The sequence below is a fragment of the Pempheris klunzingeri genome, chromosome 12 (assembly GCF_042242105.1).
Source record: "Pempheris klunzingeri isolate RE-2024b chromosome 12, fPemKlu1.hap1, whole genome shotgun sequence".
Lineage (NCBI taxonomy): Eukaryota > Metazoa > Chordata > Actinopteri > Acropomatiformes > Pempheridae > Pempheris > Pempheris klunzingeri.
Window position 1 is genome coordinate 2,850,510 of NC_092023.1, and position 22,721 is coordinate 2,873,230.

The 22,721-nt window shown below is 40.3% G+C and overlaps 1 protein-coding gene across 1 annotated transcript in view; it reads right to left on the bottom strand.

The window, feature by feature from the left end:
* adgrb3 (adhesion G protein-coupled receptor B3) overlaps positions 1–22,721 on the bottom strand; it is a 103,121-nt gene that overhangs the window by 43,955 nt on the left and 36,445 nt on the right. Inside the window, exons 2-7 of the mRNA XM_070840799.1 lie at positions 17,564–17,674; positions 14,965–15,126; positions 8,271–8,435; positions 7,361–7,525; positions 5,390–5,554; positions 4,757–4,858 (exon numbers count right to left, since the gene is read on the bottom strand). Of these exons, the coding sequence (XP_070696900.1) occupies positions 4,757–4,858; positions 5,390–5,554; positions 7,361–7,525; positions 8,271–8,435; positions 14,965–15,126; positions 17,564–17,674 (870 nt within the window). The remainder of the gene's footprint in view (positions 1–4,756; positions 4,859–5,389; positions 5,555–7,360; positions 7,526–8,270; positions 8,436–14,964; positions 15,127–17,563; positions 17,675–22,721) is intronic.

Here is a 22,721-nt window from a genome sequence, read left to right on the forward strand (position 1 = left end):
AGAGGGGAAAGAGACAGCGACAGATATGGAGAGGAGAAAGAGGGAGGGAGGGATAAGAGGGGGGATAAGGATGCAGGCGCAGAGAGTGTAGATGAAGGAGGGGAGGGGGGGAGTCGGATTAAGACCAAAGGAGAGGCAAAAGAAAGGCAGAGGGAAGTGGGGGAGTGAAGGGAGTTGGATACAGTAAAAGGAGAAAAGGGAAGAATTATTAATTAAATAACAGTTTCTCCCTTTTGGTCCGTTTCTGTTGCCCATCATCACTCAGCATCAGATTTTGATGTTTCCCATTAAATGTTGCCGTGGAGTTAAGGCACATTGTAGAAAGAGTGAGGGAAGGGAAGTGCAGCTGTGTTTGAACAGACCTGCCTTTATATCATGAGCAGCAGACCCACTTCCACGGCTTTTAATATATGTGCTATGTGCCAAGTTAATGCAAGGTACAGTGGATTATTCAAGCATGCAACAGCACAGCTCTGATAGCTGTCAGGCATTTAAACAGTGATCCCGAAATAGCAGAACCACCCAATATCCACCCACATTGCCGTACACATCCCACATAGGGGTCCAACATCACACCTTCCCAGCTGTCGACCTGGTGGAGTGCACTTCACACATCACCCAACTGCTCCAACACAGGTGCTTGACATCCTGAGGAAAACTCCCACAGTACAAAACATTTCCCCTGGCATCCGCGCTTCACATAGACCCTTCGCTATCTCTTGTTCTCTCTCTCTGTCTTTCACACGTTAACACACACAGACAAAGACAGATCAAAACCACACCTCCCACACCCACCTTCTCTACAGCTACTACCTGGTGAACTGAAGCCATGAGTGCACACAAAATATTGCTATATGCTGGGAGCGCCCATGCAGCACCGTGAGACAACCCAGAGGGCAGCAGCAGAGCCCACTGCTTTACACCACGCTGAGCATTTGGCTCCCTCCACCCTGGCTTCATCCGGGCGGTTTTATTTACTTTCATAATCCAGACTCCCATTTTTAAAGATGCCAGCACTCAAAGGGATATTTTCACATTTTTATTCGATCACCTTTCAGGCCCTCACTCTCCCAAAAGGTGGTAAAAAGTGTATTTTATGATGGCTTGATACCTAGAAATTAGGAATTCACTTCAGCGTTTTGGCTCTGACATTCCTAAAGGTCATTGTAAAATGAGAAAGACAGTACGCTTTAAGTGGGCGCTGGCAAAAAGACACAAAGGAGTAAAAAGAAGTCACATTCAAGAACTGTTGCAAACTGATAAGCATGAAAGTTCCTTAAATGATGCGTGTCCATCCTTATAAAAGGTGCAAAAGCACAGTAGCTTCTGATAAACCACTACTTTCTTGTTATTATTATTTATCTGTATGGGCAGGTGCACATTCCTATGTACTGTATGTATGTATGCATGCATGTACGTATGGATGTGTTTGTGCATGTGAAATGTCAAAATTACAATCTGCAATGACAATAAAGTCATTCTGTTCTATCCAGTTCTATTCCACTGTGTTCTATGTGGAGTTTGCTTTTGTATTGATTTGAAAGACGAGTTAAATCAAGAGCTGCAGACACATTTTGGCAAAGATGTCTCGATGACCTTTAGCCTGCTTTCATTTTTGTATTATACCATATTATGTTGCATTTATGTCGATTTCAGCAGCACTAGAAGATAAATGCCCAAGGCAAAAATCATGTTGTGTTGAAACGCCTGGACCACAGCTGTATGAAATAAAGTAAAAACATCACATTTCATAACAGAAAGATACCCATAAGCACTTCTTAAGTGCCCATGGGACATGTACTACTGAGGTGGGAATGAGCAAAAGTAAAAGAAGCTTTAACTCAGTGGAAAGAGACGACACAACACATCTCATCGGTCATCCTTCCTCCGTCAGGGTCTCCCATCAGTTGTATTGTTATTATTCTATATCTGCATTTGGTAAATCATATATCTTACAACCCCTCTTGGCTTTAAGCCACGTTGGTGGTGGAATCAAACGAGGCCAGAGATGGCAAAGTGAGGCTTTCACTGTGATTCTGCACCAATGTGTCATCTGTCCTTGCATCATCAGTGATGTAGCCTAAGATTAAGAATATGAAATATAGGTCAGTGGAGATGTGCTTTATCAAAACTACGGCTGCACTCCGCTGAGGCATTGTTGCTGTCCAGTTTTACAGCAGGACACATGCCTACAAATGCTCTCTGGGAAGGACTCAGTGTGTTGAATTGGTAGAAAAAAAGGAGATTTTACATCATTCATTCATTCATTCAAACACAACTCATGTTCTTAAATATCAGGGATAAAATTAATTCTAATGGATGGTGTCTCGTGTGTTTGCTGAATACCTGTTAATTTATTTTCAACATGAACCTGTGAAGAGTTTGTTTAATAGCTTGTGGTTCAGTTGCTTTTAATTGCTCCCTCTTTCAGTCGAGTGCCTAAAACTTTAATTGATAATTATGATGTGAGGCTCTCATTAGACAGGAACATAAATAAGAACTTTAACACGCAAAAATGTCCTCTGCAAAGTAGCAAATAACTTCAGACTACAAACTGCATGTAAAGGCATGAGGCCAACAAAAGAATTCATTTAAAAATCAAGGAGAAACTGTTGAGAAGCGACATTACATTTCATTTCAGATAAGGGAAACTAAGAATAAAGGGAAGATGAAGTATCTGAAGAATGCCTTTTAACAGCGCTTGTTTTACTTCAGCCTTACACGGTACCCAGAAGTCACCCAGCCTCTTCAGGACAGTCTGACTACTTGCTGCTGTAAATCTACTTTACGTGTTGACCAACGTATGAACCTTTGTTTGAGTTACACGAAGCGAACACATTCATCTGCTCTGTATATATATCCCCTCGACTCTTCCTCCCTCCTCGCCTCTGGTGGTAGTTGTCATCCGTGATGACCGAGGCGGCGCTGACGCCCCTGCACTGGGTGCTGTTCCTATGATGACCTTGATGATGACGGTGACTACGGCTGAGCGGGCGCTGATGTCCGCTAACACATTCGGACGCTCCAGCCGAGCAGTCTTACTGCATTCGTGTCGCACGTTTTGTTGTGTTGCCTTTGCTGATCAATATTTCATGTTTGTTTACCTGCTCTCTGCAGCAATTACACATCTGACTGTCCTGGAAGGAGGACGCCTGTTTGTGAGCTCTTTGGTTTCTTTTCACATTTCTCTCATTAAGGCTTTTGAGAGTTTGACCTTGATCTAATTACAGGTCAAAGTTTGGGAGGTGCTGTTTTCATTTATAGTTTCACAATGAGCTCTCTGTGATTAACTGTGATTAATGGCTTAACAGATAAACTTGACCTGACCTGAACTATTGTCCATCATGGTGGGTTTTTTTTTTTCCACTGGTCAGTGCCAGCCTTGACAGGGGGGGGACATGAAACATGTATGCTATCTTTTAGTCCTGGTTCTCTGGACCAACAACTACAAACACAAAGGACTCAGCTCTGATTTATTGTAAGATGTGTTAACTTAACTGTACGCTCACAGAAGATAACAGTACATAGATGCAGTGACAGGATACATCTGTGTACGACGGCGGTGTAATGATTCAAATGCACAGTGGAAAATACTGTGGGATAAATCATTCATTAATTTCCACGGTTTGCACTGACGCAACTATTATTCTTTTTTTAAAAAACAATTAATGTAAGCAATTAATGTGATACTGCTCAGTAAAGAACACTAATTAGTTTGACTGTATAAAAGTAGGAAACCCTTCCCTGACTGACCTGCAGCATAAACACACATCTTGGTGTAAATCACATTGTTCATCAGTAAAGGTGTCAACTTTCCAACAAAATTATACAAAGGAAAAAAGAAAACCACAAAAAAAAAAGGCCTCCCTGCCTGCTGGAAATAACTTCATAGCGCCAAACAGTTATTAGCCATAAAACTAATGTCAAGTCAGAAAGCTAATGTCATGCTAGTAAATCTTACGCTGCGTAACTTTGCCGCAGGTGAGCCATCTGTGAGTGGCACTGTGGTGTTTGCTACCACAGCTAGTTTGCCAATCAGTTATTTTATGGTTGTGAAAGAACAATGTTTCAAGTTTTACAAAGGCAACCGCAACCGACGACGCTACATTGTCCTGTTCTGTTGTTTTGACCTTCAGCAAGAACAAAAGTATCTTAGCTGCTCTCTCCTCCTCCTCCTCCTCTCTCTCTGTATGTGCACTCGCCTTGCTGGGGAACTCGCATCCTCTGCTCTAATGCTCTTCTCTGCGTGCACATATTAAAGCTTCTGCTTTTTGTCTGAAAACAGACCTCACTGTGCTTTTCCCCAGCAATGCTCTCAGAATCACAGCTACCATTTTTTCCATCCACTGCACAAGCTGTGTACTGACGGGTGTAGCCACGAGTTACATCGCTGCATGTGGCAATGGGATAAAAGGAAATGCGCTTTCTCCTCAGATGGAGAAACACAATTCTGGCAGCAGATACAGTTTTATTATCATGATGTTCTGGTGATTTTATACACCATGCAAAGATCAGGTGGGCAACTTGAAAAGAAGGAGCCTCGTTGAAAACCTCTGGACTAAAAGAGCGTTTAATAGGGTGGCAGGACTATTTCTCATCATGGAGCCAGATTAGCAACATTATAATATGTATTTAAACACAGATCCCGTGACAAAAGTGTCGGATAGTGTGACTGAAAAAGCCATTTCTTGAAAAAAAGCAGGCAGTGAGAACAAAAGCTGAATGAAGAAAGGAAAGTTATTGTTGGTGTCCTCACCTGTGGCATTCGGTGGGCATCTATTAAAGGCCAGTTCTCCTGAAGGCGTCCGTCTCCACACCATTGACACTGCATAGTCCTCGGGGCAAATCTCATACGGTGCTGAAAAGCAAAGTTGTACAAGTGTGACTAAGTCAAAGCAAAGAGCTTTTCAGCATTGCCAATATGATGCAACCGTTTCTTCATATTACATGTGAGAAGGTATGGAAATATAGCAGATCAAAGCTGTATAGTGTTGGTGAACATGACCGTGCTGTTTGGAGAGTATAACAAAATGTACCCTCTCCTGTAATCACACCTTTTGTGAGTGTAGGTGCTCTAATTACAATAATAAAAACAAGGATGATATCTTGAGGAACTCTGCTTCTTTATTTCAGAGAATGGAAGTACTAAGTGACTCTATTCCACTTCAAAAGGAGATTATTTTGGAAATCGTCGGTATGTCACCAGTATGTCAGTGATTTAATTCAATGGAATATATTCATAGTCCTTCATCCCTCCTCTGGATCCACTTATCTCTTCCTTGGATTCTGTTTTAGCTGATCTTATGTAACGAGACATGTCACTCACCACACGGAGATAATTATCTCCCTACTTTCATTCAGATTTAAATCTTATTATCCTCTGGCTCACCTGGACAGCGTTGGTCACTGCACTTTCTGACTTCCTCTCCGGTGCCGTCGCACTGCTGCCCCGTCACAGCTGCCCCCTGACACACCCGAGCTCGCCTCTGCCATCCGCCGTCGCAGGACTTAGAGCAGCCACTCCACGGGCCCCAAGGATTCCACTGGCCATTAGCTAAAACAGAATCATCCTCGGTTAGAAACAGATACTATCGGGGGAATCAAATCTGCCAAAGAAACAACATGAGTATGAGCTAAAATGACAGACCGCCGTGTGCAATTTTTATTGTACGCCATTCAAGCTTTAATTAGTGTGTGACTTCTAGAAATATCCTTTTTCATTACAGTTATTTCTTTTGTTATCCATGCATTCAGTTTGTAGAGTGTAGATTTATTGCTAATGCTCCAAAAATGACCAAAATCACGTGGACTAATCAGGAGGTTGTGTGGTTTATGGCTAACGAAGGGGCTCCGTGAGTGGTGATTGTTTGCCTCACTTTTCCAATATCAAAAGGTATTTATGCTGAAGTTTCCAAAACCAGCAGCACGTTTTCTGCCCTTGTAATGAACACTGTTAAATTGTGCATTAGACAAAAAAACAGATGCTCCCCTTCAGCGATGTAGTAAATCACATGCCCTTGTCTCAACGGAAAGGTACAACACTGTGAGCAGGAAACACACTCCACTCTCGTTTTAACCTCCACTTACCCCCTCCTTCGCACGTGCGGGGCTATTTCGTGTCCTACAACTAACCTCTGTCAGGACTGCTTCCGGAGGAGGAGAAAAAACAGAAATCACTGTGACCTGTTGGCTGAAACTATCCGCAAGACATTGATCAAAGCCCTGTAGATGCTGGAGCCTGTGCTCCACATCGGAGCAGCTGATTCCTCAGACAGATGCACGCTCATGAGTTTCAAAGAACTCATTGTGCCACGAGTCCTGGACAAATTCTTTCAATTTTGAAAGACATAACACTGATTAAAATCCTGCACAGGCTGTTATTGGAGCTGTTAGTCATTCGTTTGCCTTTTTTGTTTTTACATTATTCTGTTTTCCTTCATTCTTTCATAGATATTTGCCTGTTAGCGCACCAGATATTTGAAGATATATTTCTACAAAACATTCTGGGTTTTCCTCGATCTCCACGGTCGTCATGCTGACTTGTTAAACGATGGCGCACACCGTGTTGTCTCAACGATGTTTGATCTCTCACCTTGGAAACAAATAAGAATTGCTAAATAGGTAGGGCTCATTAAATGAATAAATTGTATAATGCATCCTCTCACTGTGAGGCAAACAACAGCATCTCCTGCTTCATTATCATAAGCACAAATTGGAAAAACGCATCCACAAGCATTTACCGCTGTTTTAGTGGTCCAAGAGAGCAGAAGGTTGGCTGATTGGTTATACAACATTCCCACTGATTTTCACAAAAGTATAAAAGGAGATTCTTCGCCACACAGATACCAGAGAAATACAGAATAAAACCCCAGCTGTTTTATGCTGCCGCAGTGAAAATTGCATCAGGAGATTATGAGAGTGCTCAGGCCCTTCATATGATCAGACAATTCAAAGCCTGATGGAGACCACTAAGCTGACATCTTTGAGCCTCTAATACATCTATGATGTTGACAGGCAGTTTGGACAGCTAACCCTGAATTATGTGAAAGGCATACAGTATATCTAACTGGATTTTACAAATCCAATTGATAGAGCACAGTCTTAAACATTATTCTTGATTCTTAAAACACAGTTTTGAATTTTGCTGCACAGCTTGTCAGTACGCAACAGAGAAAGTAAACCAGCTCAGTAAAATCAATATATTTCAATCGAAAGTAATGATTATGGTAATCATGACTGTAATAATCATGATGACAATATGGGACGTGCTGTTTTTTTGTCTCTGTTTTCCCTGTTTCAAATCATGATTTTGAATTTAGACATCAAAGCGGATACAGAATTAAGAGGCTCAGGATTTTACCTGTGCAGTCAGGATTATGGCACTCTCTGCTTTCTGCCCAGTGACCGCGACACTCAGATCCCCCATGGGCGGCGGCTGAGCACTGCCTGGTCCTCTGCTGAGTGCCATTGGCACAGGTCACCGAGCAATCGCTCCAAGAGCTCCACTCCTGCCACTGTCCGTCCACTGAGGCACCAACCACAACCCAAAAAGCATGTCCCATGTGAAGGGAAAGAGACGGCAGACAAAAATGGGAGGAGATATTCAGATCACTATTCTCTATGAGATTAAAAGCCCATAAAACAGACAAAAAAATGACATGACTATTAGATTTTGGACAGTGCTGGTTTTCTCCCTTGGTTTTTCCACAGCTTAGGATTTCCCAAAATAGCCAAAAGCAGAATAAAACATAAGAAGTGTTTCGGTAGAATGTCTTCATATTAAGATTTAGATCATTAAAATGCCAAAGGCATAAACTGCAGAAGCTATTTGTTAGCCATCCACAGAAAACATCTGGGATTGAGTGGTTTTCACTGAGTCTGTTACCAGTGCAAAGCTAACATTTACTGTGTGTGAAAAACTCATCATCACTAATCTGCTTATCATTCACAGGCAATTGCGGGTAAGTGATTTTGACGTCAGCATCACAGTATTGTGTCTCAACAGGGTTTCCTAAATTGCATTATTGTGCACTATTCAAATGCAACACAAACCCTGTTTTCATTCCATTTTTCTTTACTCACCTTTGCAATGCTGTGTTGATTAATGATTATATAGCTGTGTGCGAGGTAAAGAGCTACCCATCCCGAAGAACTGAACTTTTGAAAGTAGTTTATGATTTCACCTCTTCCATCCCTCTCATCGTCATGCCTTCAGGGATCATTGGGAGTATTGGTATTTCTAATATATTCAGAGAGGAGACAGATGATACCTGGGCATAGGGCTATGTTGCAAAGCTTAGTCTGGGTCTCAGGTCCGTCACAGGCCCTGCCTCCATGCTGGGGAGGGGCACACATCCTAGTCCTAGTGCGGTGACCTCGGCCACATGTGAATGAGCACAGGCTCCACGGTGACCACTCCTCCCATACACCGTGTACTGCGGGCACAGAAAAGGCGTCAGGCCTAATCAATGTCTCTGTCCCTGCTATGGAATAAACAAACCCATAACAAACTGCAAGTGAGCCATGAAATAAAATCAATCAAAAACAATTAGCAACAAAACTAATGTAAATGAAACACTGAGCACACAGACACTATGGGGCTTCATAAAGCCTCCACCACAAGCTTCAGTCGCCTCTGGACCTAATATAATAATAACAATTACTGCTACCCAACTAACGATGCCTCTTACAGGAGTAAAGATGAGATTAGAACATGATACGAACGTCTTTCCACGTGGCAGCTTCAACCTACAGAATACAACGACATGAATCCTGACTCTGAAGCTTTGGGTGAGAGGCAGCAGGTCTGCACAGTGTTGGAGTTTGTTGAGTCTCCTTGGTTGGCTGGGAATCTAATAGCAGCGGACCTTCGGGTTAATGTGGGCTGACAATGGTTCTGCAAATCTGTCGTTACACCAACATACTGATCATGGTTATACACAAAGCAGACAGACCGTAACCTGGCTCCAGACCTCTGACTAACCGCCCACATTTTATGCTTTATCGGGTGATTGGTAATGAAATGGCCATTCAGACTAAATATCAGGCCAGACAGCCCAAATCCAAAAGGAAATGTATTCACTAATACTCTACGTTTAATATGGTGTCGGCCTGTCAGATGTATAGGAATATATGAGTAAGGCTAAAATGTTTTAAAGGCTAGAAAAGTCATTTTCTCTAAATAAAACACTAAAAGATAATTCTGAATCATGTAGGATGTTGTTACTGTTACTATCAGAATATTAAAAACTAAACCGTCAGAAGTTTTAAATTTGAAAAACTTAATTTTGACATGCTTTAAGCTTCTAATCATTCCCTGCATTTCTAACACTGCACATATTTTTTTATATATTTTTTATAATATAATGATATTGATACATTTGTCAATTTTCTCAGCTATGTTGCTAATTTCAGTTTTAAAAATACGACTGATTTTTCTGTTCCCGTGTCTACAAAAACTGGCAAAATGCATAATTTCTCCTGCGTCTTCCATCTTGGTTTGTGAGTGAGCTTAACTGGGTTCTGGTTGACAGATGGTGAGTCTTCATAGATCTGCAGAGAATATCTGCTATTGGCTCAAAGTTTTACTTTGGAGAGGGAAATATGTAAATCAAACAGACAGACAGAAGTACTGTGAGACACCTCCTGTCTTGTCTTGGCACTGGCGGTGTTCCTAAATGTAAATTCCTAAATTTCATGTGATAAGAAATGACGAACACATGTCTAAAAATGTGCGAGTTTAACCTTTTTATCAGTTTCTGAAGCAGCTGCTGGTTTCCTGATCCCGGCGTTAAGTGCATGTACTGGAAGAACTGAGGCCTCCAAAACAAATTCTAAAGCAATGAAATTTTTAAATCAGCCCTGGAGCTATTTTTAGTACCAGAACTATGTGTCTTCTAACACAATATAGCTGCAAAGTCCTTGTTTTCTAATCAGCTACTGTACAGTGGTGCACAGAGAAGTGCAGTAGGAATATAAGAGGCTGATGTGGGTGTGGCCATGCCTACACATTTTTAGTTAATGGACATTGGCATATCTGATAGCATATTTATTGCACATGGGATCTGAGTGTACGTCTGACTACTTCATCCAAAGAGAATTGATGTTTTGTCTTCTGAGGGATCACAATCCAGCAGCTTAAAGTTCCTGCAGTACAATATTTGGATCTTATGCTCAGTTGTAGAATAATTGGATCTTGGAATCAAGCGGACGGTCCGCAATGAGCCGTGCTACCGTCTGTCCCGGCCCCTGCCTCAAGGCGCTGCTTTGATGCTTTTAGCTAAGTGTCCCTTGGTGGCTGAAGCCTTTGCTTTAAAAAAAAAAATGATTTCAAAGCAGGCAGTCACCACAGTTAGCAATGATGGAACAGGATTCCACTTCTTTGCATGTTTTTTCCCCTGAACTGTGGCCATGATTTACAGGGACGTCCATGAACACTCGTATTCTGCTGCTAGAGGTGACATTGTTGGACTAATATAAGATAGTGGACGAAGCAAATGCATTTGCCAAGAATGTTCGTGTCATTAATGAGCAGTAAACTGGGATTTGGATGCTCTTCTCATAACAATCCAGTGAGGTTTTACCTTTGTAACTTGTTATCCTGCCTCTTGTGCAAAACTGTATTCATCAGCATTCTATTTACTATTTTGTGCCACATAGCTGTTTGAGGTAGTTTCCTTGAAAAACAGCACAAACACAATAACATCCAGTGTGGATTTAATTCTGTTTGCTAATTGTGAATGCAATCCAAGGCTGCTGTGCACAATATTGCCTCTAACGTTTGAACATCGCTAAGAAATTATCAATGGCACCGGGAAATTGTTTTGCAACACAGTAGGTCAGATTGTCAGAGTAGATTACAAATCCAATATAATAAAATCATGATCATAATGATCCTCTCTTAATCTTGCTCTGCAATAGGTTTTTCAATAAAAAAATGTGAATATTCCCATAAATTTAATAAAGATAACAAGCATTCAAACTTTGATCTCTTAGATTAACATCTCAGCCGAAAACGTCTGCTCTTACTCGTACTAGGATCAACTCCTATTGTTATTATTATTATTATTATTATTGTTTCTTTCTTCACCTTTGTTTTGCACTAATTATTAATGAGTCTAACATGGTTGTGATATTTGTTTCTTCTAATTTAAAGCCCAGGTAAGCTGACATAAATATATATATATGTTTTCAGTTTGTCACACCAAATAAACCAACCAAATGTGGAGTATTAAACTAATTGCCCAGTATATAGAATGAGGTGTGAGGTGTGGACACCTGACAGGTGGGGGCTCTGGAACCCGGAAGTCTGCTGGAGCCACGCCCACTGTGACTGCTGTAAGAGTTTACTGTTTACTGTCTCTGTCCTCATCTGTCTGTTTGAATCTGTTCATCCTCTGGTTTCTTAGACTTTAATAGTCCCACTGGTGCTAACTGTAAGTTTATTCTGCTTTCTGTTTATTCCTTATTGTTTATTTCGGACTGATCTTGGTGTTTAAGGGGGGTAGCTTAGCCTTGCTAGCTTAGCCAAGCCTTGCATTTCCAGTTTATCCTTTTTCACACCTTCAATAATCAGTGTTACCACCATGTCTTGTGCAGACAGGATCATTTTTAGAGAAAGTGTCTGTCAGTTAGCCCTCCATCATTATTATTATTATTATTATTATTATTATTATTATTATTATTATTATTATAGCACAGGCACTTCAGATAGCTTTAGCTTGTTAGCAGGCTAACTAGCACTACTCTTCCCTGAGTTAAATACATTGTTAGATAAGTCTGGTGTTGTTGTATCTATTTATTTACTCCTGTTAACAAATGCCATGACAACACAAACACATTTAGCCTGCCAGCCACAGCCTAGAGTAGTCCATTAGCCCGTTAAAACAGATGCAGGAGACATACCGTTGCTCTTGGGTGACATATTAATTCACTGCAATGAGACAGCAGGTGTATTTAACTCTCAGACTGTCTAAAAGAAGCGGACGTGACCACCTTGACGTCCGGATGACTTAAAGTTTGGCTTTACGGACGCCGCCATCTTGGTTTCACGGGCGCCGCCATCTTGGTTTTTGGAGCCCGGCTCTGATTGGTTAGCTACAGCTATAGTCCCGCCCCTCTTCCGGGTCTATTTTCCTCTATGTGGGGACCATAATTTACTGAATGAACATCAAGCTGCGCTGAAGAAGACTGTAAACTAGCGACTGAGACCATAAACTCGTTAGGAAAAAGTTTCCTGAGGTCATCAAGTGAGAAATAGGGTCATTTTCTCATTGGCTTCCGTTCTTTCTGACTTATTTCTGTAAAGTCGCCCCCTGCTGGACATTAGAAAGACTGCAGGTTTAAGGCATTGACTTCACTTTGCTTCATAGACCTGGAAGCTTTTCTACAGTGTGTGTGTGTGATTTAACTCTGAGGCTTCATTAACACCCTGCAGAACAGGAAGCATGTTGGAAGTGCTAATGCTTTATGCAGAGCCTTGTTGATGGCATCACTTTGCTCGCTTAACAAGCTGAGAAACACGATGTAAAGCCAGCTGTGCTCATTGGAATGAAGGACTGTGTCACCCAAACTCAATGCTATGGCACTTATGTGTTTTTGACAGTTTTGACAGCTTTAATGGAACGAAGTAATAAACTATATCAGCCTGTAACTTGGATAAAATGAGCCACCGACACGTCGTGGCAGCGAAGAATTTACAAAGTGACTGATGCCGTAATCAGCCAATGTGAAGATGATATAAAAACAATTCATATTAACACAATTGAAAGAGAGAGGCTGCTCATTTTGGAAGTTTAGCACTCATGGCAGGAAGAAATAAAATCATGGAGATAGTTGATATGCTGTATGTTTTATTGCAGCTCTTGCTGTATATGTGTGGTGTTTTAATAAGGACGGGGAGTGTTAGGTTGATAAATTGAGACATTAAGTTAATATTAACCCACTCTTCAAACAGAATAACACTGAATGCTGATACGACCTCATTACGCTGCAGTCTGTGCCACAGTTTATGAACTAATTCTGCATTGGCTCTGAACGTTGGCACTGGACTCAAATCCTGCACTGTAGGAATGTAAGATATTAACAAATTGGACTGATTTCTTTCTGCAGAATAACTGTACCAGAATTAAAATAAGAAACGAAGGGGGAAATAAATAACCACTGCTGCTGTTTGTTGTGTGTTGTTATGTTTTGGCAGGTGCGTTGTGCTGGATGAGCGGCATCAGAACTTCCAACAACACACTTGAGCTGTGCCTGCAGCGTCTGACCCACTGTTCACAGATGATGTTTTCAGTGACGGTGGCTATAAGGTAAGGCTCCTCTTAGACTGCAAGTGACGTGTCTTTAATTTAAGCGCACTCTTTGGGAGGTATCCTTCCATCTTGGCAGTTCGAAGACAGAAAATTGATTTGTCTGCTTACAGAATATTACATTAACTGTAGACTGTGTTTTACGTGGCACCATGCCAGCTGGGTTTAACTAAGTAAGGATAGAGCTACATCAGCTGTATTTTTTTGTTTTTGGTAGAACAAATTGTATGATCCCAGGTCTAGGTTTTTAATATAAGTACAGTGAGTGAAGAGAAAGACCATCTTTGTTCATATATAACACTCAAATCAATTTAACAACCCCCCAGGACTACGGTACATATGATATGATATGATATGGGCTAATTAAAAACCCATGAAACAATTCAATAAATTTAGAAATAGTGACATTTTAGAAGTAATAAAGACTCTCCCTGTCTTACTTTCTCTAGAAATAAAAAAGTTTTAACGCTTCTGATGACAAATGTCTGATGTCAAAATGAAACTTTGAAGTTATCCCCGGCTTTTATGGCCCAGTTATTTGGTGATAAGTGTTTCTGCATTATTATGTGAAAGGAAGTTGTGGGACCACAATTAGCCGCCAGCAAACACCTAAAGTCTGCAGGTCTTGAGATAAATCAGGGACAATAATGAATTCACATGGGCAGCTCTCTGAGTTCTGGTTCTGAATTAATAATCGCTTTTTCTTGCAAATGAATGCACATACATGGAATTGGGCTGTGTGGCTTATTATTTTCTTGAGAAATAGAAGCTTTGATGCTTTGTGGCCATACACAAGTCACACTAAGACTGGTATTTAAGCAACTGTTCTTTTAGAAATGACTCATTCTCTTTCTAGCTCTTAGCGTCCACGCAGAGTAAGAGAGTGACCCTTTTGAAAACTGCCAACTTCCCACTTACACATGCCACTTCATCTAAAAATGATACAGTACATCATAAATTACAATGTCAGAAGACGCAGCTCGCAGTATTTTCCGATCAGCCATAATTACTTAAGAGTTTGTGATGCAGCATCAGAGGCACTACACCTAACGGCGCCATCAAATATCTTGACTAAACATGAGTTCAGAATCGCATTACGAAATCAACATGTTTGTCTGCATTAACAATCAAATAAATGGCGATTTGTTTAGAACAACACGCTGTCCTACCTGATGCGTGCAGACAAACACTGTCAGACGAACATCTGATGCTTATACCTGACTATCAGTGACTCATCTGCTCTGCCCCTGTGTTTAAAGAAACGCCGCCAAGCTATTTTAAAATGCACGGCTGACCTTCAAGGAAATGAAGCAGACAACACATCAGTACTGCTCCCCAAGCTCCATGCAGAACCACATGTCATTAAACCATTTCAATGCTGATGGATCGCCTCACAGTTATATGAAATGGTGAACAAAAAAAGTGATCATGAAAGAAAAAAAAAAGAAAAAAACCCACATTCACAAAATAACATCAAAGAAAGAAAGCATTAGATTAATAATAATAATTATAACAATAATTATAATAACACCTGCAATAATGATGATTATACATTCTTAAATAGTCACATTTGTTAAAACACAATGACATATTTCCTCCCATAAACAACAAATGAACAAAACATTCATATTCAAGAATCTGCGGCTAACACTACCTGGACAAGGGGCAGTGTTATTGCAAACCCTTGATTCTCTTAAAGGGCCGCTGCAGTGTGTTCCGTATGGTGAGACACATGTTCTTGTTCGCACCTGCGACCCTTGACCGCATGTTACAGAGCATGAGCTCCACTGGGACCACTCCTCTGCACCTGATTCACCTGTGTGGGAGAAGGGTGACACTAGTTAAATGCAGCAATATGGTCCTGGGGCAGGGCTTACGGGGCGGGGTGGGGCAAGGTGGGCAAGGTTTAGTAAAAAATGGGGAGGGGCCAACATGAGTCACGTTGGGGTGAAGTGGGGTCTATACTACCTTTATGTGATCTTTGATAAATACTGAATTGGCAGCCTAATTCGTCTGACGAGTGATTTCATGTGTATGCAGAACAATAAAGTGTTTGCAATCACAGAGGGAAGGTGCATTAACAATAGGCTTTATAGTGTAGGACAGATTTAGAGCAAATTTAAATGTGCATTTATGCAAAGATCACAGAGAGGACATCGCTATGATTATAAAGATAAACAGTATACATTAGGGTTAGAGCTAACTGTTTCACTTCATCTTAAAAAAAATAATTCATGCACTTCAATGAAACCCAAAAATATGTTAAACAAACTGAGAAAATCACTATAGACAAATAAAAATTTTCATAATATGGTGACATGCAAGAAAGACGACATCTGAGAAAATAAAATGGAGCTTAATGGGTGTTAGTTCAGAAAGAGGTCTGAGATATGAATTCCCTTGCACTGCACTGCAAACTGTCGAGTTTCCGTGACAACAGTGGCGCGAATTCTCTGCTTTAGACAAAGGTTTCAAATAATTTTAAAGTCCATCTTAGCCTGTTAACTCCCAAAAGTGGAGGAAAATGAGAAAGTTAGCTGATTTTATTCAGCAGATCATTGCCATTTTTTATTTTTTTCTGGTGGAAATGTGGCTCAAAGCAGGCGTTTTTTTTTTTGGATATATTAAAATTTCAACTGTGAGTGCCCTGGAGGAAACGTAACAGGTAGTGTTCAAGCCACTGGACTCTTCTATTGCTTCTATTGTCCACGTCTTTGTGCCTATATGGAGGTTTTGGCAAGCAGACTTTGAAGAAGATTAACTCTGCATGCAAACATATTGTAAATAAATGATCATATATATAGATATATATAGCATTTGGTAGCGGATTAGTAAGGACCATAGTTGTTATATTCATCTCTTTTCAAAAGGCATGAAATGCTAAATAAAGCTGCATATTATGATGAGGCAGTGGGGTGATTTTTTCCAAAGCCATGGAAGCCTAAATGAAAAAAAGAATGAATTATTTGGTGACAAGTGGATGGACAATCAAAGTCCTACATCGGAGTGGTCACCAAATAATTGATGTTTGATTATGTTAAACCCTCAGGTGAAGTATTCATTTTCGTCAAGGTTTTATGCATTGGAGAAATAATTTAATACAAAGAGGAATAGTTTCAATTGCAGCTCTGAATACATTTATGTCATGGGACGTCATCAAATCATATTAGAAATTTAAGCACAATATGATTTAAAGTAATTTCTCAGCATGTAAAATCAGGGACACGTGGATTCAGCCAAATGGGGATCTAAACCCTGCCCTTAATTTTGCAGATCATAAAATAGACTGAAAGGTGGATCAATTTGTTAAATGAGGCAGTACAGGGAGAGTAAATTGTGTGAGAATGAGAAACAGAAAAGCACAGCGATGCGACTCAACAGGGAAACAACATACCTACAGCGTGTGTAAAATGAGGAGGGATTAATGAGTATTTGTTAGTATACCGGTATATATGTATGGTGTGTCACAAATTAAAATGGTAATGAAAGGATCTTTTAAACAATGACTGCAATCTAAATGGAACAACACATGAAAAAAATTAAAAACATTTCCCAAAATCAAAATAAAGGATAAAAAAAAACAAAAAAACCTCAATAGCAGCTAGATATCTACACCCGCCCACTGAAAAGGGTTTTCTACATAGAATAAAGCAAAAAGAACTGAGTAATAAAAGCAAAAGTAAGGTTTTTGCTTTAACACTGCTGTCACTTATTTCTATACTCTTAGATTTTTAAAAACATCTAAGGTGGTAGGTTGTTAAAAGTCGTTATGAATTTGGATACTTTCATTTACTAATTTATTGGATGCTACACTTGATTAAGCCACACAGCTTCATTTTATCTCTAAGGGCAGCATCTATCAGTTTAACTTTTGCCAAGTATGTGTTTCATATTTGGCTGAATTTATCATGCCTTGGAGGAAATGATTAACTACATCAGAGCCTTAGTTTTTAAACTGCTGTTTAATTAATGTTCTATGAATATACTGTATGAGTAATCCACTCGCCAACTCACTATGTGACAATAAAACAAACAGACCCACAAAACCCAATTATGTTCTATGTTCAAAGTAAATACTCATAGAGAAATGGGAAATTTATCTTCCTAGTTCATATATAGCAATAGAGAATGAGTTGGAAAAAATAATAATGCAAAACATTTCCACTTAAAAGGTGCAGTACAAGAGAGAGCATGCATGATGAAATTAAGTTTAGTTAACAAAATAAAGTAAAGAAACATAACTATTGTATTACCAGTTTGTGCCATAAATTTAGCAGACTCAGCTTGCTCCTGCAGGGCCTTTGTGTCATGAACTGATCTTGGCCGCTGACTTTTTACTGTATGCTCTCCGATCATTCCATATTCTATGGGACAAAATAGAGGTTCATATGAAAGCTAGGCTTAAACATGGTTTTCTGAGAACAAAAGCTTATTACATACTGTTTTTCAGGATGTTCGAAGCAACTGCAGTACATGGCTAGAAACAAAGACCACACAAGTTTGTATTTAATTTGTCCTTTACTCTAGGGCATAGAACAATGCAACGAATTTATAAGGGTGAGTTGGAAGTATTAATTGAGCTTGAAAGCACAGCGTAGACACATAGCAAACATGCAAATAAACTCACATCGGTTTTTAAGACTCTAGCACTTCATCAGACCGGCGCCGCCCCCCCCCCCCACCCCCCGCCCGCCAACCCAAACCCGCCCCCCACCCTCCTGCACACCCAGAAAAGAAAAGAAAACAAAATGAAAGTAAAAATGTGTAAGCCATCAGAAAGCCACAGAGGAGGGGGGTCATGGACATAACATGCTATTGATCCACAGTTTCCTGAGAAGTTTGTCATCTTTGTGGGAATTTCCTTTTGGTTCACCCAGTTCAAAATATCGTGAGCCTTTTTTTTTTTTTGTAAAATTAGACAAATGTATTCTGAGCTGTATTCAGTACAATGCATGCCCTCTTTGTTTCCCATAAAGGGACAAAGAGACAATGAGTCAAATGTTCTGATGCCACACTGAGAAAAGTGATGCTAGCGACATTGCATTTGCACCAAGTTAAGAATTTGCATTAGCTGTTTGAAGTAGATCTGACACACTGGAAGACAACATTGACTTTACTTACTTAAATAGCTCATGCAAATTGTTTATGAACTCCTGTTTTAATTTAAAACTTGCATTACTTTTGGCAGTGTGGTCCTAATGAGGTGATTATATCATTTGCAAATAGGCAAGGCAGGTGATGCATCAACAACAAATTCACACATAGCTTATGTTAGTACATTAGACAATACAATGCATCAGCCATTGGTAGGGAGGATGTTTAAATCATCTCTTCTAATATAGTTTGAAGCCTCATGTGTTCCCAACAGTGAGCTGTGAGCCTAGAAAGACTGACCTCCCTCACTGTGAGGCCTAGAGGGGGAAATCTGCCATCTCATCTGATCACGATCCACTGAAAGCTAAAATTTTATGACTAATTATACGGTAATTCACTTGACTGAAAGACAGTTGTCTGATCCAGGCATCAGACTGTTGGCATTAGCTAAATCATATCAACAAACATGTGCCATAATTGGATTAAGAAAAATAAATAAATAAATCAAGACCAAAAAAAAAAAAAAGGGAAGAGAAAAGAAAGTGACTCTGGGTTTTCAGCTATGTTCAAACAGCATCCCTCCCCAGTATAGCGTGAGGAAAGCTGCCTATGTGTTTGCACAAATGATTTGAATATCAAGAGGGTATCGTGAAAGGAGAAAAGGCCGCCAGGTTGAAACAAACATCGCCGCCTTTTGATGCTGATTGGGATCTAAAGAACCATGACTGCACAAAGTAACGAGCTTCAGAAGCACGTTCAAAGGTCTTTCAGTATGATTCGATCGTTTCTACATCTGTTTTGCTCAAATTAAGCAGAAAGCCTGGGCTGAACTCTGGTCCAGACAAAGAGTGTGCAGGTACACTAATGGCTGGACAAACAGCAGGCAGTTGATCAAATGTTTAGTCATTTTCGGCTAAACACTGTGGATACTTTGTCTTTCCTGTGTTGTGTGCTCTACCCTGTAGTGTCTGGGTTTGTGAAATGTAAATCAAAAGGTCGTTCTGATTTAGTCGGCCTGAATGTTCGCTGCATTGCTGGAAAACATACAACAGCTTGTTAATGAATTTATACGAACCAAATTGAAGAGTAAAAGTGCAGCGTGCAGTAGGACTGGATGGACATAGACAACATACACGACACTACTGGGCCTCTGTCAGAGCTTTTACTGTATATTAATTGTTAATAATGCAAAAGTCATTACAGACAGTGTTAACAAGTGCAAAAGGCACTAAACACTGTGTCTCTCTGCTCTATCATTTACAGAAATGTAAAGAAACTAGTCGCTTCTTATATCAAGGTCCTATATGGAGCTGGAGTCTTTTTTTTAAATACTTACATGGCTGGCATCATAAATCATTGATCATTTAAAAATAATCTGCCTCTGCTAAACAATGATCGACTATTAAATGGTGATATTAGCCTCAGAGTAAGACACACAGTTCAACAGAAGCACTTTAACATGAAAGACATTACAAAATGCCATTAAGCCTGACGTCAGTAAGAAACAGTAGATGACCAACAGTCAGCTACTGTATGAATGAAGCTTGACACGTTTTTTTAAAGGGAGAGTTTCTTCGCCATGGATTCACCACATCAGACTGGACAGGACCGGCTCACACGCACACAGCTCAGCATAAACTGGTTCATTTAGCTTAGAAGAAGCCTCTGTTTTAAGTATGTGAGACTGGAGTCTCTTTTCATGCCACAAAGCCAAGATGCTAATCCTAATGCTGTGTTTCAGAGAGCCTGAGGTAGAATGGAAAGGAGCAGGATGTCGAAACATGACACTAGAAAAGTACTGAGAAATAAGCACAACGCTTTAATTGAACTACTAGGATTGTATTCAAGCCCGTGGCTACTTGACGGTAAACATGAGAGACAAACCAGAATTTTAATAACTGGAGGGGCAGGCTGTTGTCATTTGTCAAAGCAGCCCAAAATAATATGTCTACTCTGTATTACCAGGCAGGAAGCACAGATGATGCATTTAGCGTGTCATTACTTAGAAACACTGCTTCTGTTTGAGACGCCATCATTTACAAGTTTTCACCAGGATCCTTTTTAACTGCGTTCTCTCTTTTCTTTTCAAGTTCTTTTTTTGAAGTTCTATGAGGTGCCTGTCCTTCAGTTAGGACTAAAGAGAATAAATTATTGATATCCATGGACAATCATGCTTCAACCATCATGCATCAGTAACAAAGGAGAGACAGGAGCCATTCAGATGAATCCATCACTGCTGGCTTTCTTTCCTTTTGTGGAATGAATGCTGCATTCACTTTGTTTTGCATGCACATAACCTCAATGGCATGCATCACCAACAAAACACATGTTTTGGGCTAAATCCCTAAAACTGACAAGTCTACAGGTGTTTTTCTTAAACACATTTGCCTAAAATAGGCTGCAGAATTACTTGGATGACCTTGGCAGACAGATCAGCAATAACCACTTTTCCTCTCCACAACAGGTAGCACAATTTAACACAAGGTCAAAGCCGTGCAGCTTGTTCCAACAATGATTTAAAAATCCAGACCATCTTAAACACTCTGACCGGATGTACATGGACAGGGAGGAGGTGCTTCTTCAGGAATAGTGCTTATAAGTAGAACTCAACTACTTACATCCGCTGCAGTCTGGATTATTGTAAATGCATGAAATTAGTACTGATTGTGGAGAGATGTGGCATTAAAATGTACATTTAAGCTGCTCCGTCTAGCAGATTGTGCAGTTACTGTATTTACTGTTGATCAAATACATACGTCTGCTTTCTTGATATTTTCTTCTCCTTCCTCTCATATCAAACAATGTACTGTTAGACTGTAACATTATTTCCCCAGTGCCATGTATTTTTCTTTTTGTAGGATCAAGAAATGACTTAACTGAGATTATAATAGCACCATTCCTCAGAGGTAAAGTCATCAGAAGATTCACTGATGATTTTTGTGACTCACTATAGATACACATGAACCACAGTACAGTAACATGGATCTCTGTGAATGTTAGCATTAGCGTCTGCTGCTGCGTTTGACATTATAGAGCTCATATTTTGGGTTGGGGCCATCTCATATATCAATCACTTAGTTACAGTATCAGTTACCGAATGCACACAGACACAAACACGGACACACTCATGCATGCACCCTTTTAAAAGCTCCTCTTTGCTTAAGGTAGAAGAAGAATATTCCCTCCATTCAGTAACACTTTGCAACATCAAACCTTCAATTACTTCCAGAAAGTGCAAACATGGATCTCTTAAGAGGTGCATGCAAAGACTGCTTGCTGCCACCATGCTGTGCCATCAGTTTATAATGGCAGCCATTTTGCCTGCTTGCCATTTTGCTTATCAACAAATCAAGTGAGTAATAAAGAGAGAGATTAGATTAAGCTATTTTCAGTCAAAATACCTTCCTCTAAACTTTAAGAAGTGACATGATTTAGTGGCTAGTCTAATAAATATCTTGACATGAGTCAGGCTGCTTTGCGAATTGATCTTACCATGAGATATATCTGGCCACTCTAAAAAGCAAAGAGAAAAGAAACCTCTTTTGTTTCAATCAGCTTTGGAGGCTGATCTCCAGGGGTGCATCTGTTAGCAAAGCCAGGACTGCATGCAGAAACAAAAACAGCCAAAACAAATGAAAGTCTTTGGCCAAAATGCTACAAAATGCCTGCTCAAATTACTGGCTGTGCAGGTGCACCGCTCTGGTCACGACTGGGTTGTGACCTCAGCAGGTGACGGTAAATGAGGATTATAACAGAAGGATACCAGGGCTCTGACTTTGAGGCAGCAGTGTGACTGTGTCAGAGGTGTACGAGCATGGATAGTGCTGGATAGTAACTATTTATGTGAACCTGATTTGGTGGACTTGGAGCTTTTCTGACTCATCATAGCTCAGTGATGCTTTTAAGCCTAATTAGCACCCACATTTACAAAGGTATTCACACTTGATCTAATTAATGTCCTACTTGGAAGTACATGCAGCACAAATTAAAACAAATAAAGACTCAGCAACCAATCAAAGACAATGAACGTTCCCTGGGTCCATGACCTTTGTCATCACTGAGGCTTTGATTCACTGTATGCAGGGAATTATCAGCTGACACACTGGCAGTGATCACGCCAGCCGCAGAGAGTCCAATGGAAGACATTTCATTTCCAGGTTCATCTTCACTGTGTGGACACGTTCCATGTGTAATTTTATTGAAAGGCAGTAAAAGCCAGCCCCATGTCCAATGACTGATGTGTCTAACCTTGCATGAAATGAGCCTTTACTCAGAGGCCCCTATGAGTAGCTTCTATCAGGGGCACTCCGCTTACGG